Source organism: Cucurbita maxima, unplaced genomic scaffold (assembly GCF_002738345.1).
Source record: "Cucurbita maxima cultivar Rimu unplaced genomic scaffold, Cmax_1.0 Cma_Scf00027, whole genome shotgun sequence".
Classification (NCBI taxonomy): Eukaryota; Viridiplantae; Streptophyta; class Magnoliopsida; order Cucurbitales; family Cucurbitaceae; genus Cucurbita; species Cucurbita maxima.
The window spans coordinates 110,618-132,796 of NW_019272043.1; the positions used below are offsets into that span (position 1 = coordinate 110,618).

The 22,179-nt window shown below is 36.5% G+C and overlaps 3 protein-coding genes across 6 annotated transcripts; 2 read left to right on the forward strand and 1 right to left on the reverse strand.

Moving 5' to 3' along the window:
- The first annotated feature begins 769 nt into the window (after positions 1 to 769).
- LOC111499645 (V-type proton ATPase subunit a1-like) lies at positions 770 to 9,928 on the forward strand. Of its 4 annotated transcripts, XM_023151265.1 has the most exons (19): positions 770 to 831; positions 923 to 1,221; positions 1,889 to 1,933; positions 2,352 to 2,474; positions 2,899 to 3,006; positions 3,193 to 3,303; positions 3,373 to 3,546; positions 4,075 to 4,212; positions 4,567 to 4,674; positions 4,779 to 4,886; positions 5,032 to 5,180; positions 6,126 to 6,279; positions 7,109 to 7,269; positions 7,390 to 7,596; positions 7,695 to 7,878; positions 7,958 to 8,041; positions 8,199 to 8,392; positions 8,540 to 8,599; positions 9,219 to 9,928. In XM_023151265.1, the coding sequence occupies exons 2-19, from the start codon at positions 1,078 to 1,080 to the stop codon at positions 9,418 to 9,420; spliced, it is 2,454 nt and encodes an 817-aa protein (XP_023007033.1). In that variant the 5' UTR covers positions 770 to 831; positions 923 to 1,077; the 3' UTR covers positions 9,421 to 9,928. The 4 variants fall into 4 exon arrangements, with proteins under 4 accessions (XP_023007033.1, XP_023007032.1, XP_023007035.1 ...); XM_023151264.1 differs by lacking the exon at positions 770 to 831 and having other exon boundaries at positions 838 to 1,221; XM_023151267.1 differs by lacking the exons at positions 770 to 831; positions 923 to 1,221 and adding an exon at positions 1,375 to 1,623 and having other exon boundaries at positions 2,342 to 2,474.
- Positions 9,929 to 12,005: 2,077 nt separating this feature from the next.
- On the forward strand, positions 12,006 to 15,842 carry LOC111499665. The gene is made up of 8 exons (XM_023151294.1): positions 12,006 to 12,203; positions 12,734 to 12,988; positions 13,187 to 13,263; positions 13,402 to 13,536; positions 14,151 to 14,205; positions 14,341 to 14,428; positions 15,198 to 15,296; positions 15,409 to 15,842. The coding sequence occupies exons 1-8, from the start codon at positions 12,142 to 12,144 to the stop codon at positions 15,541 to 15,543; spliced, it is 906 nt and encodes a 301-aa protein (XP_023007062.1). The 5' UTR covers positions 12,006 to 12,141; the 3' UTR covers positions 15,544 to 15,842.
- Positions 15,843 to 15,889: 47 nt separating this feature from the next.
- On the reverse strand, positions 15,890 to 20,219 carry LOC111499664 (subtilisin-like protease SBT3.18). The gene is made up of 10 exons (XM_023151293.1): positions 20,151 to 20,219; positions 19,826 to 19,917; positions 19,642 to 19,739; positions 19,352 to 19,528; positions 18,569 to 19,245; positions 18,415 to 18,485; positions 17,341 to 17,589; positions 17,144 to 17,258; positions 16,764 to 16,992; positions 15,890 to 16,680 (listed from the first exon to the last, which is right to left on the reverse strand). The coding sequence occupies exons 1-10, from the start codon at positions 20,217 to 20,219 to the stop codon at positions 16,112 to 16,114; spliced, it is 2,346 nt and encodes a 781-aa protein (XP_023007061.1). The 3' UTR covers positions 15,890 to 16,111.
- Positions 20,220 to 22,179: the final 1,960 nt, after the last annotated feature.

The following is a 22,179-nucleotide window of genomic DNA, read 5'->3' on the forward strand; positions in this document are numbered from 1 at the left end:
CGTGAACTAAATATTAGCTTAAATCAACCACCTTCAAGTTATTTCACACACATATATAAAATTATAAAAAAAAATATTATTAATTTGTAGATACTACTTTCTAATTTTTTTAAATTTAAGTTAAAATTTAAAAAAAAAAAAAAATGTAGTTTCTTTTAAACCATTTTTTAATTTTGTAATTCGGTTGAGATTTCGAAAAATGACTAAAATAAAAATAATAGTAAAGAAATTTTAAAAAAATGAAAATAAACACCCCAAATATTCCAAATGCCATAAAGTTATAAATATATATATATTTTTGAAGAAAAATTTGTAAGAGACTCATTGTTAATGTTCAAGCTTACCACTAGTATAAAGATCTCTGTCGGTTAGAGAGAGGTTTCTACACACTTACAAGTAATGCTTCGTTCTATTCTCTAAATAATGAGATCTCTCGTGTATTAACATTTTATTAAAAACTGGAAGACTCATATACCCCTAGCAGATAGCCATCGCCATGAGCCTCACGTTTATAAAACGTGTATGTTAGGGAGAGAGTTCTATACGGTTAAAAGAAATGTTTCGTTATTTTCTCTAAACAATGTGAAATCACTCGTGTATTAACATTTTTTTTTTATTATAACTATCAAAGTCTATATTTGTATATGGTTATAAGGAATGTTTTGTCTAATAATGTTGTATTGAAATTATTTATTTATTATAAATAAATATTGAGAAAAAGCTGGATTTAAAAAAATAAAACAGGGAAACGAATTTATAGTTATGTATTGTATTCTATACGTGGAAGCTTAGACGGATCAATGGATGGAATTACATGGAAGCATTTCTTCGGTTGGCGACCATATTCGTTTACAATTTGATTTGACGTTAAGAAAGCGTTTATTTCAATTTACACAAATTTTTCTTCGTTCTGCAATGGCAGTTGCAAGCGGAAAACTGAAGAATTGACGCAACAGAAATCTCACTCTCCTTCCCCGCGAGGACCAAGGGACTGCGGAACCGAGCTTCAGATCTGAGAGAGAACAGATCTCAAACCGCCGGCGACGGTTTCTGTTTCGTTTCCGGGAAGAAACAATCATGGAGGACTTTTTAGACAATATACCGCCCATGGATCTGATGCGTTCTGAGAAGATGACTTTTGTTCAGCTTATCATCCCTGTCGAGTCCGCTCATCGAGCCATTTCTTACCTTGGCGAGCTTGGCATCCTTCAATTTAAAGATGTATGTTTCCAATTCGTCGTATTCTGCTGTTCTAATCTATAAATGACGTCATTTTGTTTGATATCGAGTTTTGCTGTTCTAATCTATAACTGACGTCATTTTGTTTGATTTCAAAATTTGCTGTTCTAATCTATAACTGACGTCATTTTGTTTGATATCAAAATTTGCGTGGTGTTGCGTTTGTGTTTTCGCATTCTCTTCACTGCAATTGTTGAAAATTTTGCGTGGTCATCATGATTCAAGCCTATTTATTATGTTTTATCATTGTTTCCGGGGAGGGATTACCGGTTTGCCGTTGAATTCTCAGTTCTTACTTGGTTAGATGATTATAAAACTCTAATGTTAGTTAGTAGGTTTGCTTGGTTGCTTCAGAGTTGATGCAAATCCAGTCTATGTGTGAGAGTATGTTCAATGCAATTTGTTTACTGGTTTCACGATTTCTGAATTGCACCACAAGTCACCAGTTGGCTGGATTTATGCCTTGACATATAGAATGCGTAATGGGGAGGTTTTGTGCATTTGACTATTTTAGAATCTAATGGATCAAGCGTCGGGGGCCAAATTGTAGTCCTCGATAATTACTGTTTGATGAAATGTTTTAGAGGTAACATGGAATATGCTGGGGACCGTACTTTAAGTATGTTTCTTTTCTTTTCCTCCCTGGCAGTTAAACGAGGCCAAAAGTCCTTTCCAGAGAACCTTTGTTAACCAGGTAACTACTATACTTTGTGAAGAGCAACGTATGGCACATGAGTGTTTTCTATCGTTCATAACTGAATGTTGGCAGATTTGATAAGTTTTCTGCAACGTCCACTTCCAAACTTTACTGAGTACTGCTTTCTGTGCATGACTTATTTACAGATTTGATAGGTTCTTCGTGGATTCCATTTAACTTTCTTTTTAGTTAACGATTTTCCTTCTTGAATTCAACCCCCCTTCTATCAACTGTTGGAGAACAATCCCTATGTTGGAAGCCACCTATTAATGGTTTATAACATATTATTAATTTAGGTGTCACTCGAGTTATTTTAACTTTTTGATTTTCAACTTTCCTTTTAATGTTCAACATGTCTACGCGTGATTGCATCTCATAAATACTAGTTGTTTTATTGTTTGGGAGATTTTCACAGGTAAAGCGATGTGCAGAGATGTCAAGGAAGCTGAGATTTTTCAAAGATCAATTCAGTAAAGCTGGTGTACTGGCATCTACTCGACCAATCCTTCAAGAACACATTGAGCTAGAGGATTTAGAGGTAGATTTCAAGCATTACCCTTTTCCTCTTCAATAAATGCTTTATTAGTTTGAGGTTATGTAAGGTTCCCATAGGTGTTGCTTGACTGCAAAGCTGGATCAGCAATAAAATATTGATAGACTCAAAATTCAATGAATGTTTGTGCTCCTTCTGTAGACTTTGTTTATGGAAAATGATCTATAATGTTGGGGTTTTTCGTTGATTAGGCCTTTTCCTTGCCTCCTGAGTTGGTGAACTCCTCCCCTCTTTATTCTTTCATTCTTCTTAAGCGTTTTGATTCCACTTATACATTGTTTGCAAACCCGTATCTCATTTCAAAGTATATAGCCTTACTGACACGAATAAATGGAGACCGTCTCTTTAGCTTGTTAGGACTGCTTTCTTTCAGCATTTAATTTCAGTTTCCTTGTTTTATTATTGTCAGATACGACTAGCTGATCATGAGCATGAACTGATCGAAATGAATTCCAACAGTGAGAAACTTCGACAGTCATATAATGAACTCTTAGAATTCAAGATGGTATTGCAAAAGGTAAATTACTCGACATCTTTATCCTCCCCTTCATTTTTTTCATGAATATGAACTTGGTTTTGGTAATGTACTACTGTGATCTTATAATATTTTTATCCCTAGAACTTAAATTAGTTGAGACCAGCTATTGATCTTTTTCACTTATTTTCTGGGCAGCTTTAATATTTTTTTATCTGGCAATTTCAGGCAAGTGTATTTTTGGTGTCCAGTAATAGCCATTCAGTCTCAGAAGAAAGGGAGTTGAATGAAAATGTTTTCATGAATGATAACTATGTTGATGATGGATTACCACTTGAGGTAGATTTTTCTTACTTCAATCAATGCAACTCCTATGCGAGGCAATCTGATACCTGCATTATTTTGTAGGAAATGAGACCTGGACCGTCCAGTCAATCTGGTTTGAGATTTATTTGTGGTATTATTTGTAAATCCAAAGTTCTTAGATTTGAAAGGATGCTGTTTCGTGCAACAAGGGGCAATATGCTTTTCAATCAGGCACCAGCAGATATACAGATCATGGATCCCATATCTACGGAAATGGTCCTCTCCGTACTCTTGCCTTGTTTTGGTTTTAAGATTTAGGCATATTGTGCAACCCCCCCCCCCCCCCCCCCCCCCCCCCCCCCCCCCCCCCCCCCCCCCCCCCCCCCCCCCCCCCCCCCCCCCCCCCCCCCCCCCCCCCCCCCCCCTTTTTTTTTTATGCATGTTCCCATCTGCTTTATTGTGGTTAGTTATCATGAAATGATGTGTTTTGTTGAACCTTGGTTTCCTTAAGAATTGTTTATTAACCAGATGTCTCTTGCATCATTTACTCTGAAATATCTTCTGTTTTGAGAAATTCTCTGAAGGAATCAGGGAAGAAAATTGCATGCAATAAGCTTCATCAGCATATTTTACAAAGAAAACTAGGTCCATACCAATGAGAAATTTGTTTTCCCAGTCTTCATGTGGAGAAAGTGAATTATTTGAAAACAAATGTTTCTAATTCCCAGCTCTTTTATCAACTATTTTTGGAATAAATATTTTCACTAAGGAATTTTATTTATGCCTATGTGCTTATCATTGCAGGTTGAGAAAACAGTATTTGTAGTGTTTTTCTCTGGGGAGCAAGCCAGAAATAAAGTTCTGAAGATCTGTGAGGCTTTTGGAGCAAATTGCTATCCTGTTCCTGAAGATATAACCAAACAAAGGAAGATAACTAGAGAAGTGAGTTGCTTTTTTGAAAGGTTGTTGAAAAAAATTGCATAGTTGATCTATCTTTCGTCTTTCTTAATTTGGAGAAAAATATATGTTTCTGGTTCCAATAAAACAATAGCGAACTTCATTCTGCCGTCCCTTTATTTGAATAGGCAATGCATCAATGACAAACTATTTATCTCTACTTAAAAGGAATTAAATCTTGGCCTACTTTCAATGGCATTGGCTCTAAGTATTTGAAACACATTAATTAATATAACTTAATTCTGCAACTTTCTGCACTTTTTTTATTTTTTTTATTTTTTATTTTATTTCATCACAAAAGTATTGTTGACCCCTCAATTTGTATGCTTTTGGCTGCAGGTTTCATCTCGCCTCATTGAACTTGAAGCCACTTTAGATGCTGGGATCCGTCACCGAAATGAGGCTCTTGCATCGATTGGGTTTCACTTGATTAAATGGATGAATATGGTAAGATGTAATAGAGTGACTTTTCTCCCTTGATTTTAAACTTCTTTCAATTTTGGAAGTGTGCATATAAGCTTCTAATTAATGGGCCTCCCATTTTTTCTCAGGTAAGAAGGGAAAAGGCTGTATATGATACCCTGAACATGTTGAATTTTGATGTCACTAAAAAATGTCTTGTTGGAGAAGGCTGGTGCCCAATCTTTGCAAAATCTCAGGTAGCTTGTTACACTAATACATTAAAAAATAGTTTGTGATATTGGTTAACCTAACTTTGCATTTGAACATATTGTTTGTTGTCCTATTTCGTGGAACCTTTCTCTAGTTAACGGTACAAAAAAATTTATTCTTAATAATTGTTAGATTCAAGAGGCACTTCAACGAGCAACATTTGATAGCAGTTCACAAGTGGGCATAATATTTCATGTGATGGATACGGTTGAATCCCCTCCTACATATTTTAGAACAAACCGTTTGACAAATGCTTTTCAGGAAATTGTTGATGCCTATGGGTACGTTTCTTGTCAAGATTTGAAATATTAAGGCTGTGTCTAATAATGATTTTGCTTTCACTTTTCTGTTTTTAAATATATACTTGTTTACTCTTGATATCTTTTTCATCTTTTTTTCATCTTTCTTAAAAATACGCTTGAATTAGAAGCCAAATTTTGAAAACTTCTAAAAACAATACTTTTTATTTTTAATATTTAGCATAGATTTTGGTAGGGTTTTTATAAAAAAGATCATTTGTAAACGTTCTTAAAATGTTGATAACAAAACAAAAAAAATATAGTTGTGGGAGTAGTATTACAAGCTTAATATTAAAAAAAAAAAAAAACAAAATAGTTATAGAATGAGACCTAGATTAGTTTGTTTATAAGTTTAATAACTAATAAGCTTTTCACGTTCTGCAAGCAAAGCAGAATGAATAAGTGAAATATATCAGCATTGACAGGTACTGTGGTTTGAATCTATGAAAATTGCAACGAAAATATCCACATCTTCGGAAATCTTGGGAAAAGTCACAAAGGATTGTGAACTGGAATAAAAAATACGACATTGAGGTAGGTTCTAGACCGTCGTTGAAATCCAAATTACAATACTATTTAGGATGACATCAAGTTAGAGGAGTGATTTGATGAGGCGTATTAGGAAATGGCCTCTGTGAGCAGTAAGTGCGATGATGTGCCAGTGTTTGTATCGGTGCAAGTATTAGGCTGTCGTATCATTCTCCTTTATGGTCCTTGGTGCATCTACGTGGCTTGTAACCACTAAATTTGTGGTACATATTATTTTTTGATAAATTATATACTTTGTCTTCAAATGCCGACATATACTTACTAATTAGAATTGCAGTTTGTGGGCATGGTCTAACAGATACATTTCTCGTCATATTTATTATACATCTAGTTCTACTAATTTTAGTTTGAGTATAACATTCTAATTTGCGATTGCAGTGTTGCTAGATATCAAGAAGCAAATCCTGCAGTTTACACTGTTATTACATTTCCGTTCCTATTCGCAGTTATGTTTGGGGATTGGGGTCATGGAATATGCTTGTTGCTTGGAGCTTTATTTCTTATAGCTCGTGAGAGTAAGCTCAATAATCAGGTAAACAATCTTTTTCTTCAAGTAAGCTCAATTCCTTTTATTATTATTTTTTTTTTTTGCAGAAAATGTAGACTGAAAATTGTGTTTCGTTTTTAAACACGAGACTTTTTGAATTTCATTTTCTCTCTCATGGAAAGAAAATTGTTGCCTTTCGAACCCAACATTCTTAAAGAGAAGTTTTTTCAAATAAAATTTCTTTGTCCTCATTGTTAGTTATTTCGGTGTAGATGAAAGAAATCCGTAGAATCAATTAACATACCCTGCCGATTATCTCTTGCTTTTCTTGAAAAAAAAGAAAAAAAGAAAAAAAAAAAAGAGAACACCTGTGAAGCTGATGCTGTAACGAACACTCACTGGGGGAGTTCTTAAAGCGTGTGACCAACCTTCCTCCACTATTATCGCCAACCAAGATGAAATGTTGCTTACATATCAGTTAAGAGAGCTGCATGCTTAAGAAAATCATTGCTTCTGATTCCAATCCAATAAAACTGTTGACGAAGTTGACAAAAAAGGTCTTTACTACCATGTCCTATCCACAAATGGATTTTTTCACCTTTGGTTGACACTCATCTTTGAGAGGAACATCTACAGAAACTAACCTTTTGGGATGACAATGGTTTGAATTTGACGATTACATAATAATTATCTGAGAACTGTTTAACTGAAATAGGTACTTGTCTGGAACGTTATTAGTTTGCTTCAGTAATCTACCTGGTTCTTAATAAATATCAAATCATCTCCAGTCTCTGGACTACCTATTTTGTAATTAGGTATCCTATGTGTGGTCCTGGTCTCACATTACCTAATATACATATCTCATTGTTACCAGAAATTAGGAAGCTTTATGGAGATGCTATTTGGTGGACGCTATGTTCTTCTTTTGATGTCCCTCTTTTCAATTTATTGTGGGTTGATCTACAATGAGTTCTTCTCTGTTCCGTATCATATATTTGGTGCATCTGCTTACAAGTGTCGAGATAATTCATGCAGGTGATTCTTTGTTTCCTTGTATAATTTTTATGGTTAAGGAGGCAATCTAGCATCTGTTTATTCTGAAGGTTGTTAATTGTTTTTCACTTGTTGATTTTGAATTTTTTTTATTATCGGCAGTGATGCACACACTGTTGGGTTAGTTAAATACCGTGATGCCTACCCGTTTGGTGTTGACCCGAGTTGGCGTGGAAGTCGTTCAGAACTTCCTTTTCTGAACTCTCTTAAAATGAAGTTGTCTATCTTGTTGGGTATTGCCCAAATGAACTTAGGGATCATATTGAGTTATTTTAACGCACGTTTTATTGGAAGCTCAATTGATATCAGGTCTCTACTCTCTCCTTCAGTTCATCACGTTTGTCCTTCCTTCAAAATGAATTTCTGTCGCACTTTAAAAAGAAATTATCTGTATGCTATATTATCAGGTACCAGTTTGTACCACAAGTGATCTTTCTTAACAGCCTTTTTGGATATCTTTCTCTTCTCATTGTCATCAAGTGGTGCACTGGATCTCAAGCTGACCTCTACCATGTGATGATTTACATGTTTTTGAGCCCATTTGATGATCTTGGAGAGAACGAATTGTTTTGGGGCCAAAGACCACTTCAAGTATGATCTCTAGCTCTGGTTTCTGATGTTGCTGACAAGGTAAGCTTAATGTTAACCTTTGTAATGCTCACTATTGCAGGTTATCTTGTTGATATTGGCTATAGTTGCAGTGCCTTGGATGCTTTTTCCTAAGCCCTTTATCTTGAAAAAGATTCATACAGAGGTATGCTGGATCTTACAGCTTTTAATACTCTCCTGTGGTATCTCAGACAGCCTTTTTGAATTGATTTAAAATGTCGTCTTCTGATTAGTTAAGCTGGTATATGTTTCCTTTCGAGTTAGATTTTTCTGCTAGTTACTTACCTAATGATACATTCCAGAGATTTCAAGGTCGTACTTATGGGGTGCTTGGATCCTTTGAGGTAGATCTTGAGATGGAACCTAATTCGGCAAAGGAACACCAAGAGGATTTCAATTTTAGCGAGATCTTTGTTCACCAAATGATTCACTCCATAGAATTTGTCTTGGGTGCAGTTTCAAATACAGCATCATATCTTCGACTTTGGGCTTTAAGGTACTCCATGGTGTTGTCGCTATTTCTTGGGAACCTCCAGCCATCTCATAATTATTCAACTATGTAGCTGAGCTTCGAAATTTTAGTTAAATTAAATAATAATGTGAATAGATGATAGCTGAGCCTTATATTTGTTGTTTTGTACAGCTTGGCGCACTCAGAACTGTCAACAGTTTTCTATGAGAAAGTTCTTCTCCTAGCTTGGGGGTAAGTTTAAAATTTCCTTATTATAATTCTTCATAGTCACCACCTCAAACATGCATAATGAAGGAAATACAACGGTTCTTTAAACTCGTAAAATACATGGCACATAGTTATCTCCTCTTAAGCACAAAGACTAGAACAATAGGACTAGAAAAGCATTCAAAACTTGATCGAGAAACCAACATATGTTCAAGAAGCTGTAGAGTCAATTACAAAAGGTACTAGTTTGAAAGGTAGGTTGGAATTGAGTTACTCTTGAATTTACATTATATAGGACTAGTTTGATAATGGTAGGAGTCCAACCAAGATCTCTTTTTTTTTTTTTTTTTTTTTTTTTTTTTTTTTTTTTTTTTTTTTTTTTTTTTTTTTTTTTTTTTTTTTTTTTTTTTTTTTTTTTTTTTTTGTAGTAGAAGGGTATAAAAATATGAGCTCCAAAAGATCTTGTAAAATTCCATTGTCATCCAAGTGATCGAGTTTAGTTAAAATTTGCACCCATATAAGTTGTGGAAAAGGAGAGCAAGAAAGAGTAGCAAAATGAAAGGGGGTTAGGGTGGGCAAAATTATTGTATTTATGGAATGTCTGTCATGTTGTAGTACTGATACTGTTCTGGCAATTCAATAGGTATGACAGCTTTGTCATCCGGCTGATTGGTTTAGCTGTTTTTTCCTTTGCCACTGCTTTCATACTTCTTATGATGGAGACCCTTAGTGCCTTCCTTCATGCCTTGCGTCTTCATTGGGTTGAGTTTCAAAATAAATTCTACCTTGGTGATGGCCACAAGTTCAAACCATTTTCCTTTGCCTCCAACGAGGATGAAGATTAAGCGACCCTCTGCAGTTCATCGTAAGAGCAAGAGCTAGGAGGCCGAGCGATGGACCTAAAAAAACTAACATTATAGAAAGAAAAAGAAAAAGAAAAAGAAAAAAATACCATTTTGTTTGGCAGAGTATTAGTAATACTTTGATCTGACTGTTGCGATCCCCAATTTTGACTTAGAAACATGAAATCCTGGCTCATTCCTTGGATCTGCTCACCTGAAAAGCGTTCCAGCTTGCAACCATGGCAATCTTTCTCCGAGATATATATAAATATTTTCCCTTTTTTTTTTTTCCCCTCTTTCCTTTCATATTTTTATATCAAAAGTTAAGTCTTAGTTCAGTTGATGTAAAGAGGAGGAGGTGGGGGTATCTTCTATCATACATCTTGTAATTTGGGTTCTTGTGTAGGAATTTACATGAACATGAACGCACAAAAGCTTGTGTGAATTTTTTCAGGTACTTGTGCCTTTATTTTTCTTTCTATTTCCATAATGTAATTGTTTATCATTTGATTTAAATAAGAAGACTAAACCATTGACCTTCAGGATTGTGATTATTATATTCCACTTCAAATTACTTCAAATTGACCTAATGTGGTTATATTTATTCTCCCAGCACATTTTAATTTCATATCGGAGAAGGGAGATTATCTATGATAAGTGAATGTAGTGATGTCCACGAGGTGGGTGGGATTGGGAAGCCTTTACCATCTCCGTCAATCTCGTAATAGAGATTTTTCATCCCATTCAAGGCAGGTCTCCAACCTTCCAAATTAAATAAACATCCCTAAGTGAAAGGAATTGAGTTTAACATTAAATTTGTGATACATGCTATTTTAACCGATAGAATTTAATACCTCAATCTAAAAGTAATATATATTTCACACACAATTTTAGTTTAACTATAATTCACACGCTCTACAGTTTAATTCGTATGACATTCTCCTGTCCACTGCCAAGCCATAATGTGGGATTCGACAAGAAATTTTGAAAGGTTTTAGTATCCTTCTATGTCAATGTATGGTGATTTGAAAAATTATTTAATGAGATCATTACAATTTGATAGACAGTTTTTACACCGTTAGAAGATTTGTAAAATTATTTGCTCTTGTATCGAGTGATTATTAGAGAATAAATATATTATTAGATCTACCTCCCACAATTATTAAGAGACAACTACATTTTATTTGTTATTAGATTTAAAAAGCCTAACTATTTTTTTTTCTTAACTTCAGCCGCTTGTCAAGTTACCCGAAGTATGTAAAAGTTTTTTACTAAATAATTTATTTTAAAAAATCAAATAAAACTATTAAAATAAATTTGGTTAACTCAACTCCCAAGTCATTTTTTTAGGGGTGTAACATCTAATCCAACAACCAAACAACTCGAACCAATCCAACCCAAATGATAGGAGTTCGAGTTCATCGGACAAAATCTTGAATTGACCCAAAACGAATAAAACATATTAAAATACCTTATATATTAGGCTGGAATCTCTTATATACGCACGAGATTTCATACGTACGGGTTTTCATTGTTTATTTTTACAGTCAGTAAAAATAATTTTCATCCGTACGAGTTTAAAAGTAAGTTTGACTTGGGATAACGACGTAAAAGTCTTTCCTTAAAATTAAATTTATTGATTGAAGTCAAAAGAACACCGTCCTTGCCGCCCACTTATTCATATTTCAACCCAATAATCAAGTCTCCATTATAACGGAGGTTTTATTTAAGATAATTAAAAATAAAATGTTTTAAAATGTAAATAAAACACGTGTACCATAATTTTACATATATAAATAATATTTTTGTTTGATGTTAATTTTTATTATTAGTTAATTTATTTATATTAAATTAAATTATTAAAATATTTTTAACTAATTAAATTTTTCATTCATTAAAATAGTCTTAGAGGATACTTTCCGCCCGGGTTGTGTTTTAAAAACTTAAAAAAAATATAGATATTTATTAAAGCTCGTAAAATTAAGATAAACTTTTAACCGTTTGATCTCTTTTTTCCCTATAAATACATTCCTCAAAGCCAATCCTACTGCACATTCCTTTGCTTCTTCTTATTCATTTTCTTACAAAATTATGCGAAATTCAACGCTGCCACAAAAAAGAGGCAATGTCGTCAAAGCTCAAATTTTCAAGAGCTTTTATAATTTGATGTTGTTCCTTATGAATTCCATGTCGGAATTAGCTTCTGGGAAGAAGCTCGTTTCATAAGGGATCAGTTTGTGAGTTAGATTCCAAATGTTCGTTCGTTTTTAATTATGAAATTTGTAGATGATGATGTTATTAATGAAATAAATAGAATGAGAATAAAATAAATTTAAATTGTTCCTTTATTTTTCTTTTAATTTTTAAATTATATGAATCTACCTCAAATTTTATATATATATATATGAAAATGACTAAAATGTCCTTGGACGTGGCGGGTAATTTAATATAAAATTACATAGAATTTTATATTAAAATAGAACTTATTAATTTAATATTAAGTAAAAATAAAATTATTTTTAAAAAACTTGTGGGCGCTTTCACTTTGCACCGTGTCCTTATCTTCACCCGACCCGCCTCCCCTTATCTTTTTCCCTCCAACTCTCTGTTTCATCTTCTCCGCCTTCTTTCTAACCCCTCCTTCCCGGCTTAAACCCTCCACGTTCGGCAGAGGTCAACCGGAATTGGATCAGCCATATGGTTTGAAATTCTCCTGCGCCCAGCATGGTGGAACTTGTATCAATGGTGGTTTTGCCCACAAGACTGGATAATGTTATTGCTACCAGGTATATCCTTTGCCTTTGGTCACGAACCATTTGAATTCTGAAATGAAGAGGATAGCTTGTGCTTTGATTCTTCATTTCATACTGATTACTTGCTCTGTATGCTTGTAAGCGTAACATTTGCTTTAAAGTTTAAACGCCATCGTTGAATCTTTCTTTTGTAGTCTAAAATTAGGTTAGAACAGATGGCGGATATATGCAATGTATGGACTATGTTAGAATTCACTATTGGAACCAGAAGCGAAGCCAATATGTTTGATGATAGGTTATGATAAATTTAATGGATAATTTATGCTCTTTTGACTAACTAGACATTAGGTAAGAGTGAATTATGATGCCAAAGAATTGTATTCTTGTTGTTTTGTTTAGTTTTCCTAAAGAAAGTAAAATGGATCAAAGAAAGGTGTATGATCTGGGCTTCTTAAATTTTTCAAAAGTAAAGATCTATGCTCCATGATTTCTACATATTTCCAACAAACTAGACTTAACTTAGTGTGCTTAATTTTCGTTCTTGCTCTGTCTCTGTGCTTCAGGCCTAATTTTCATTTCTCCTCCCACGTTTCTGGAATATGCTGTTTCCCATTCCCCACTAGTGCAATTGTTCCCTATGTAAAAGAATCCGTGCCACTCCTCTGCCCTCAAGCCTCGCTTCGCGCTTCTACTTCTTTCTCCAAAAATTCTGTGGGTAAAGAGAGCAGTTCTGTTTTAGTTTCTTCCATTGAACCAATACCAAAGATTGACAAGAGTGGGAGATTTTGCAGCCCCAGAGCTGCTAGAGAGCTTGCTTTGTAAGATCCACAACTTCCTTCTCACTTATTATTTCCTTTATATATATATATATATATATATATATTTATTTATTTATGGGTATCTCTTCTGTCTGCCTATTCAGAAAGTTGGTCTAGTCACTAGGAACATGCTCTAAGAATTTGTTTAATTTGAAGACTTGTAATCAATTCTAATCCTGCTAGATTATTCAATCACAGGTCAATTATTTATGCGTCTTGTTTAGAAGGCTCTGATCCAGTTCGACTCTTTGAGAAGCGGTTGAATGCTCGTCTAGGTAATCTTTGGTTGAGATGTGGTGTTCTGCTGCTCCATATACAATTTGATGCTTTTTTATTGTTTTGGAGAAATAGAAGTCACGTCTTTAATTCAAAAATGACACCAACTTCTTACTTTATCCATTCATACAATTCAGAACCGGGATATGAATTTGACAAGACATCATTGATGGAATACAACCATATGAGCTTTGGTGGGCCGCCAGTAACTGTGGAAACAGCTGAAGAAGCAGATGAGCTTCTACGTAAGGATGAAAAGGATTCTGCAATCGGTAAATAGTTTTGTGGCTTTTGTATGTATATTATTTGTCCTTATTTCACTCATTACTTTGTTCTAAAAGCACAATTGGGCAGTATTATATGCTTCTCTGCTTTCAATTAGAGATGCCTTTTCTTCATACCATGTACGAAAAGAATTTGAGGGAAAAATCCATCTTCTTCAATTCAAAGTGATATCATGACTCGTGAGATCTGTTGGTATCGTTTTCTTTTAGATGGGAGTTTGTAAACAAGCAGTAGAGAGCAAAAACTTTTTGACAAACATCTTGAACGCTAACTCTTGGAGACTAACCTAGATTTGGTTCTAAAATCAATAACACATTGCTTGAACTCTTCAAGAAATATGCAAGCGAAAGTTTTGCTTCAGGCTTTATCGTCTTGTTCAATTATGTTACCTTTATTTGTATATCGATCTGGCGATGTTTTTCTCTTTATGCACCACATAAATTGTTGTGACATATCGTAATTACTAACAAACTACTGTCTATAGCTTCTCCTTCTATATATTTTCATTACAGTTGTAAATACAGTCTTGTCAAACCTCGAAGTCCCATTTCATTGCTTTTAGTGATAGCTAAGTTCTGTTTCCTGCATGACTGTATCTCAGAGGCAGAAATCCTTGCGGCCCCTCCAAAGGTTGTCTACAGCAAACTGATCTTACGGTAAATGTGGTTTTTATTTCCCTGCTTTTGGCAGAGGATGATCTGATGAAAATTTAGTATGAATTTCATGTATTTTATCAATGTTATTATTTATTGGGTGATATAAGGTCAGTCGTCGTCTTCATGGTTTTTCAGGTTTACACGAAAACTTTTGGTTGCAGTTGTGGACAGATGGGACAGTCACGTGCTTAAAATTGATAAAGTCATTCCTTCAACTTGGAAGGTTCGTAAAGAGCTTTATGCTACTTTTGTTTTCTGATTTTTCTCTTCTCTTCTAGTTGGGACTATAAGTTGAACCATTTGCTGTGGAGCTATAATACTCTTGGTCAACAAGGACCATATAAATAATAAGACTTAAAAAGGGAAATGAGTTCAAAATCATGGTAGCTACCTACCTAAAGTTTAATATCTCATGAGTTATTTGGTAACCAAACGTAGTAGGATGAGATAGTTGTCTTGTGAGAATAATTAAGGTGTGTGCAAGCTAGTCTGAACACTCACGAATATATATTTATATATTATATACACAAAATTCCTCCCATATTGATCTTTGCCTCTTAGTCATAGCATATGCATGCTTTTTGCACGACTTATAGAAATTTGAAAATCTGTATATGATGATGGAAAGGGTGGAACCACAAATCTAACTGCAACATATTTCAATGATGGGTATTGTTGAATCTCTCACGCGAGTGTTGGAAACCCTGAGCTTTGATGGTCAACGATTTGAGCTTAGTGGTAAATGTCTTAGGACTCGGCAAATAGTTAATGGTTTCAAAATGTATTGGATCACCATTCCAGAATATTATATCTTGCGGGTTCTTGACAACAGCCTTTATGTTCTTATGATCCAGACATTGGTGTTGCATGAGTAAGCCAAGATTATGCGCTTGGACATGCACTTCTTGAATTAAATTGCTGATTTTAAAAACTTTCTTCAAAATTTATAATGCTGGCATAGATTATACATCTCGTGCCTTCATATATTTCAGGACAAGCCAGCAGGACGGATTCTGGAACTTTGTATTCTTCACCTGGCTATGTCTGAAATAACGGTGGTTGGAACAAGGCATCAGATTGTGATTAACGAGGTAAATACATTTAAAGCTTCTTACTACAAGGTCACAATTATCCTCTCTTGTATCTGTTAATAGATGTCTGCATCAATCCCGTTTTTTAAAATTTTCCTGGTGATTGATGAAGGCCGTCGATCTTGCAAAACGATTCTGCGACGGAGCAGCACCTCGTATTATTAATGGGTGCCTTAGGACCTTTGTGAAGGACATCCAAGAAACTGATTCTACTCATGCTCGTGTGAAGGAAGTAGTCAGTACATGACTCTAAACTCTTGGGGTGGCTCAGGACCTTTGTAAGGATATACAAATTTTTGACTCAACTCGTGCTCTAGAGAAGCAAGAAGTGACTCTGAAAGTGGTGAGTCGTTAAGATGCTGTTGGCCGGATGGATAAGGAATTAAGAGGGCACTTCCCTTCCATGGAAATGGAGTACTACGGAGTTTTAGATGTGTAATTGTTCTAGGGAGATAGTTCCTACAAAAGACTTCGATTAAGTGTATCAACTTTACCTCCTAAGTTTTAATTTTATCAAATGAAAATCTGGACTTAGAACATGTATTGAAATCTTTACCTCAGGGTTAAGGTCGACTCCCTGATAGGCCCTCCAAAACAATGAAAAACTTAATTCCAAACAAACCCATAAATATTTGTCCTGCTTCCCTTTTATTCTTGATATTGATACATGGCTATTACACAGGAAGGATAGCCTTTCCCAACTTCATAGTTATCAAACTACTAAGGCAGTTGCAATTATTACAGAGGACGTATAAAATAAACATTGTTATGTAGGGGAGACTGGCTGTGTTAAGGAACAGTGATTCAGTCGCACACTAGCTAGCGCTGCTAACACGAACAACCAGAGGACTTGTGACCCTATGGAACCCATCTGACCATTCAATCTCCCCAAAATCATACCTCCCATGAGCTTTCTTGAGCGGGGTTATGGTGATATAGTAAGAAACATGCTGCCTAAACCAAGAGAAAAGAAGAATCCTAGGCCATACCAATACTTGCACTCCATTGGGAGGATTCAGCTTAAGAAAGTAGATGGCATTTTTGTTTGCTGCTACATTACGAACAGTCCTTTTGATTGTGGTTGTGGATTTGAGATTTGCAAGTGTAATGGAAGGATAATTGAGATTGGCAATGGAGGTGGATAGAATTGGTGGACAACAAACAAGTGTTTGTTGAGAAGGGTTCATAATCATCCTGATTTGCTGCTCTGTGTACCCAATATTGCAGAGAAAAATAATGTAATCATTGGCTGTCATGTCGTACACTAGTCCTGGATTTACTGCCTTCAATGGGTTCACTTGGCCACCTCCAATGTCGAATGGATCGGATGGTTTCGTGGATCCACCTGCTAGGATGGTGTTGCGAGTGGAGTCCCTCTTGGTGGCTGAATTATGAGTCACGAGTTAGTTAATAGACGGGTTGTTTGAAAGTTTAGAGATCAAAATGAAAGGGACGGAAATGGTTAACCTGTGGTGATGAGGGCAGATCTAATGGCTGCAGGAGACCAGCTTGGATGCAGAGATTTGACGAGGGCAACGACTCCAGAGATGTGGGGGCATGACATGGAAGTCCCTGATTGGAAATTCCATTTGACTTGCCTTTGGCTTTCTCCTTCTGTCGATGTTGGCCGCACTGTTGGAGCAGTTTCTGGAGGCCATGCCGCCAATATGTTCACTCCTGGGGCACTTATGTCTGGCTGCACCATACATAATACCCTCATTAGTGTTAAAAATGATCCTCATACATCACTAATACGTCTGTCGGTGATAGTTTTCTATTATCGATATTTTTAGAAAATCTTCTACACACTACCATTAAAATTTGTACAACTAGATCAAATTTTGTACCTTAAGAATGTCGGGTGAAAGTGAGCTCGGTCCTCTAGACGAGAAGTATGCCACACTCGGAGCGGCCGACTTCCCAATCACACTTCTTGCAGCCCTGATCTCTACTACTGGCAGCCTTTCAAACAAACACTGAGTACAATAAGAATTAGAATGGATGGATTTAAGTGAAAGAAGGAAAAAGAAGAAGTAAATTAGACCTGGGCAGTTCAGCAAGAAAGTTTCTAATTTGAGTTGCGTGGGTAATGTCAATTCGAACGGTGGGGAGGAGATCAAGGTCAGGGAGCTGCAGCGTGGGCGGGGCACCAAATATCAAAGCCGAGGCATTGATGGCCTTCAGCGCTTCTTGTGCATCCCCCATCGAAACTGGGCCTACTGTGGAGAAACAAACCACCACTTTCCCTGCCCCCGATTTCCTACCTTTCCTTATACTTCGCCGCTCGCAAACTCTGAATTTTACACCCAACCAAACAACATATCAAAAGAAAGTATTGTATTATTATTAAAGAGGGGATGTTTTGATGATAAGTTATATATGTCTAAACCCGAGAAATCTCACCCTGAATTGGATGAATAATCTCTGTTAAATTAAGAATGGAGAGAGGGCAACAAGAGATGTCTCTCGTGTTAGTTCAACTCGGCTGTTTAAACTAAGAATGGATAGAGGGCAACAAAAGATGTCTCTCCTGCTCACTTTTTTAAATATTATTTTACTTGATATGTGTGTATATATTTATATATATGTCAATATGTATATGTATACATGTATATGTACATGTCTATATGTATATGTATGTATATATATATATATATATATATATATATTAAATGAGTAAGACTGTTTCAACATTGAAACTTTTGTTTTCAAAAATTTATGTTAAATAAAAAACATATTATAAAATTTATACTAGAAAATAAAAATTATTTACTAATATTTTTATAAAAAGTATATAAAGGATAGGAAAAAAAAGTGCCATGAATTTGATTCCTAAAAATATAGCCTGAGAATTCTCTCCCAACCCCACTAAAATAAATGAAAAATTTAAGAATAAATGGAGAATTTCGTGAACATGGGCCCTACCTCATTGAAATCAATAGAAAATTTCGTGAAGATGGGCTCCACTCCACTTAAATAAATGAGAAATTTTGTGAAGATGAGCTTCACTCCACTAAATAAATGGAGAATTTCGTGAGGACGAAGATTGAAACAAGAGGCGCCAACGGGAGATTCAATTTAAAATGACGTGAGATTCTCTAATGATATTCGAACTCACCCATCTATAAAATAGTTGATCGCATTCGCTAGTTTTGCATTAATTATGTTTGTAGTGATCAAGCTCTCCCCCTGATGAAGAGAATGAACATAATTCAACCAGAGATAAATAAGGTTATAATAATATTTTGTTCGAGAGAGAGAAGAGAGGTAACCACAATAGAGATCCGGTTTTGGATGAGTATTTGAGTGGGAAAGGTTCGATCCATAGTTGAAGCAGCAACACAAATGCTCCACGGAAATACATTTTGAACGAGTGAACGATAAGGTCCATCGTTACCAGCTGAGAACACAACACTCACTCCCTTCTGCATGGCATGGAACGACCCAATCGCACTGCTAGACTCAATAAATGGAGCCAATGGTGGCGACCCTCCAAACGATGCCGAGATAACGTCGACTCCGTCGCATAAAGCGTCGTCAAACGCAGCCATCACGTCTGCATCCGTGCACTTCCCTTCGTAGTCCTTTCCCCAGCACACCTTGTACACTGCCAGCCTAGCTCTTGGCGCTCCTCCTCGAGCAATGCCTTTTCCGAGTGACGACCCTGTGAAGCTCACGTCCTCTACAATGCCACCCACGGCCGTTGAAGCCGTATGAGTTCCGTGCCCCAAAAAGTCTCGAGGCGATTCAAACTCAGGGTTCCCGCTTGTGTTGAGTCCTCCGTATTCGGCCTCGAAACCTTTGAGATAGTAACGAGCGCCAATTAGCTTGCGATTGCAAGCTAATGCAGGATTGAATCTATACGCTTTCACGCATTTTCCCTTCCAGCTGCATGGAACCGGAAACATCCACTGATCATCCTCGAAACTTTCCGATTCAGGCCATATGCCTAAAAATCAAATTTGGTCATATATCATAGAGAATAAATTTGTAATTTAACTTACACAGACACAAGACATATGATTAACGAATATTATGCAAATTAATCCAAAGACCTGAATCGAAGATGCCAACAACAACATCATCACCATCGGCCAGCTTACGCGAACGTGGTGTATCAGGCGTTCTACTACCGCTATACGAAGGAATGGGAAGCCCCAAGAAGTCCCAACTTCTTGTTGTGTGGAGCTCCATAGTTCTACTCATGAATATGGATATCACTCCTTCCATCTCTGCATGGCAATGTTGCATGCATTCCTTTCAATATCAAACTCATAAACTAATACCCATTTCATATTAAGTTAAATTTCATCGAATTCTTAACCGAGTTCGATCAATTAATTACTTGATAACGTCATTGCTTGGCTTGCATTGAGCTTCGCGGAGAACCCAGAAAAGCTACGCTTGTAGCTATACAACATGGCTCGTTTACCATCTTCTTCACTGCACGGATACCATTTTATTTATTATATACTTCTAACGTTAGTAAGAATCACACGTGCATATATATATATATATATATAATCAACCTTGCAAATACTTTAGAAAGCAAACGAAGATGAGATTCGGAGGTCAAAGTTGCATCCTCGAGATGGGTGTGCCCTAAATACACTATATACACCTACATTAAACACGTAAACATATGAATATAAGCTTAGTGGGGGGGGGGNGGGGGGGGGGGGGGGGGGGGGGGGGGGGGGGGGGGGGGGGGGGGGGGGGGGGGGGGGGGGGGGGGGGGGGGGGGGGGGGGGGGGGGGGGGGGGGGGGGGGGGGGGGGGGGGGGGGGGGGGGGGGGGGGGGGGGGGGGGGGGGGGGGAGAAAATTAGATTAAGTGGAGGAAATTGAGTGTTATACATGTGAAGAAATTGATGTTAAGTGAAGAACAAAGAGAGAAAGGAAGAGGCAAAAATAATTAGCGAACATTATGATTGTGTGTGGCTATGTGGTTTGTTTGAACAAGGTGGTGAATGGATGGTTGGGGTTTAAATAATTGAAGCCAAGGATGGCGTTGGGTTGGCTTGGGCGTGGTGGTGCTTGTGTTGTAAGGCTCTCTGGGTATTAACTTCATGTGGCTATGGCTAAGGCTATGGCTAAGCTAAGGTAGCAGCACCAACACTGACAGGACTGCATTTTTCAATTATGGTATTTTGGGTTTAAAGCTAGGTAGCTACCACCACAACACCATATTTGATCACTCAAGTCTATTTCCAACCCCCATCTGGGTGTGTTATAGCCTCGTAGGCTGAGCTTGTAGTTACTGTCTGTTTTAACTCATTATGTATCGTTGTTAATCTCACCGTTTTAAAATGCGTTTGTTAAGGGGAAGTCTTCATACCCTTATAATAAATAATGTTTCGTTTTCCTCTTCAACCGATGTGGGATTTCACATTTCACCCCAACCTCACGGTTTTAAAACACGACTGTTAGGGAAAATTTTTCATACCCTTATAATAAAGAATGATGGGTTGTGTTGTAGCCTTGTATGGCTCTACCTACATAATGAATGAGTTTGTGCAGTAGCTCAAACCCACCGTTGGTAGATATTGCCCGTTTTGGGTCGTTACGTATCGTCGTCAGCCTCACGGTTTTAAACCGCGTCTGTTTGGGAGAAGTTTTCACACCTTTATAATAAAGAATGTTTCGTTCCCCTCTTCAACCGATGTGAGATTTCACAACCTACCCAAGCCTCATGGTTTTAAAACGCGATTGTTAAGGAAAGGTTTCACACCCTTATAATAAAGAATGACGGGTTGTGTTGTAGCCTTGTATGGCTCTGCCTACAGAATCAATGAGTTTGAGTAATAGTTTAAGTCAATTGCTAGTAGATATTATATGCTTTAGCTCGTTACCTATCGTCTTTAGCCTCACGATTTTAAAACGCGTCTGTTTGGGAGAAGTTTCTACACCCTTATAATAAAGAATGCTTTGTTCCCCTCTTCAACCAATGTGAGATTTCACAATCTATCTTAGCATCACGATCTTAAAATGCGACTATTAGGGAAAGGTTTCACACCCTTATAATAAAGAATGATGGGTTTTGTTGTAGCCTTGTATGTCTCTACCTACACAATAAATGAGTTTGTGTCACAACCCAAGCCTACTGCTAGTAAATATTGTCCGTTTTTGGCTCGTTACGTATCGTCGTCAGCCTCACGATTTTAAAATGTATCTGTTAGGAAGAGGTTTCTACACCGTTATAATAAGAATGTTCCGTTCCTTCTCCAATCGATGTGAGATCTCATAATCCACCCCCCTTTAGGGTCCAGTGTTCTCGTTGGCACACCACTGGCACATATTATTCGCTTTGGTCCGTTACGTATCATTATTAGCCTCAGTTTTAAAACGTATCTATTAGGGAGAGATTTTCACATCCTTATAAAGTTTTCACACTCTGCTTGCTTCTATAATTTTATTTTATGTATCCACATACCCTTTTAGGTTTCAAGATCTAAATGCTAGTGAAGGTATGCTCCAACCGATTTAAGTATTATGGGCTAAATGCTAGCCAAGGTATGCATCAACATATAACCATTTCAAAAGCAGTCGAATACTCATAATTTTGAACTAATTAAGTAGGGCTAAGGGTTGATAGCGGTCTAGTTTTCTTTAGATAAAATTCATCCAACTTGGATTGTAACATCATCGATCACCCGTGTTAAATATCATCCTCTATTACATAACCATTACACCGAGTAAATTTGAAAGTACGAGATTTCACGAAAAAAATTAGGTTTCTACAAATACTATTGGTTTGAAGTAAGGTTGAAAGTGAAAATGAAAACGAGTATGATTGCTTTGCGTAATGGGAAACATATAATGAGCAATGATGAGACGGGGACGACGGCACTCAACATTGTCTAGTGAAGCTCAACATCATGAGATT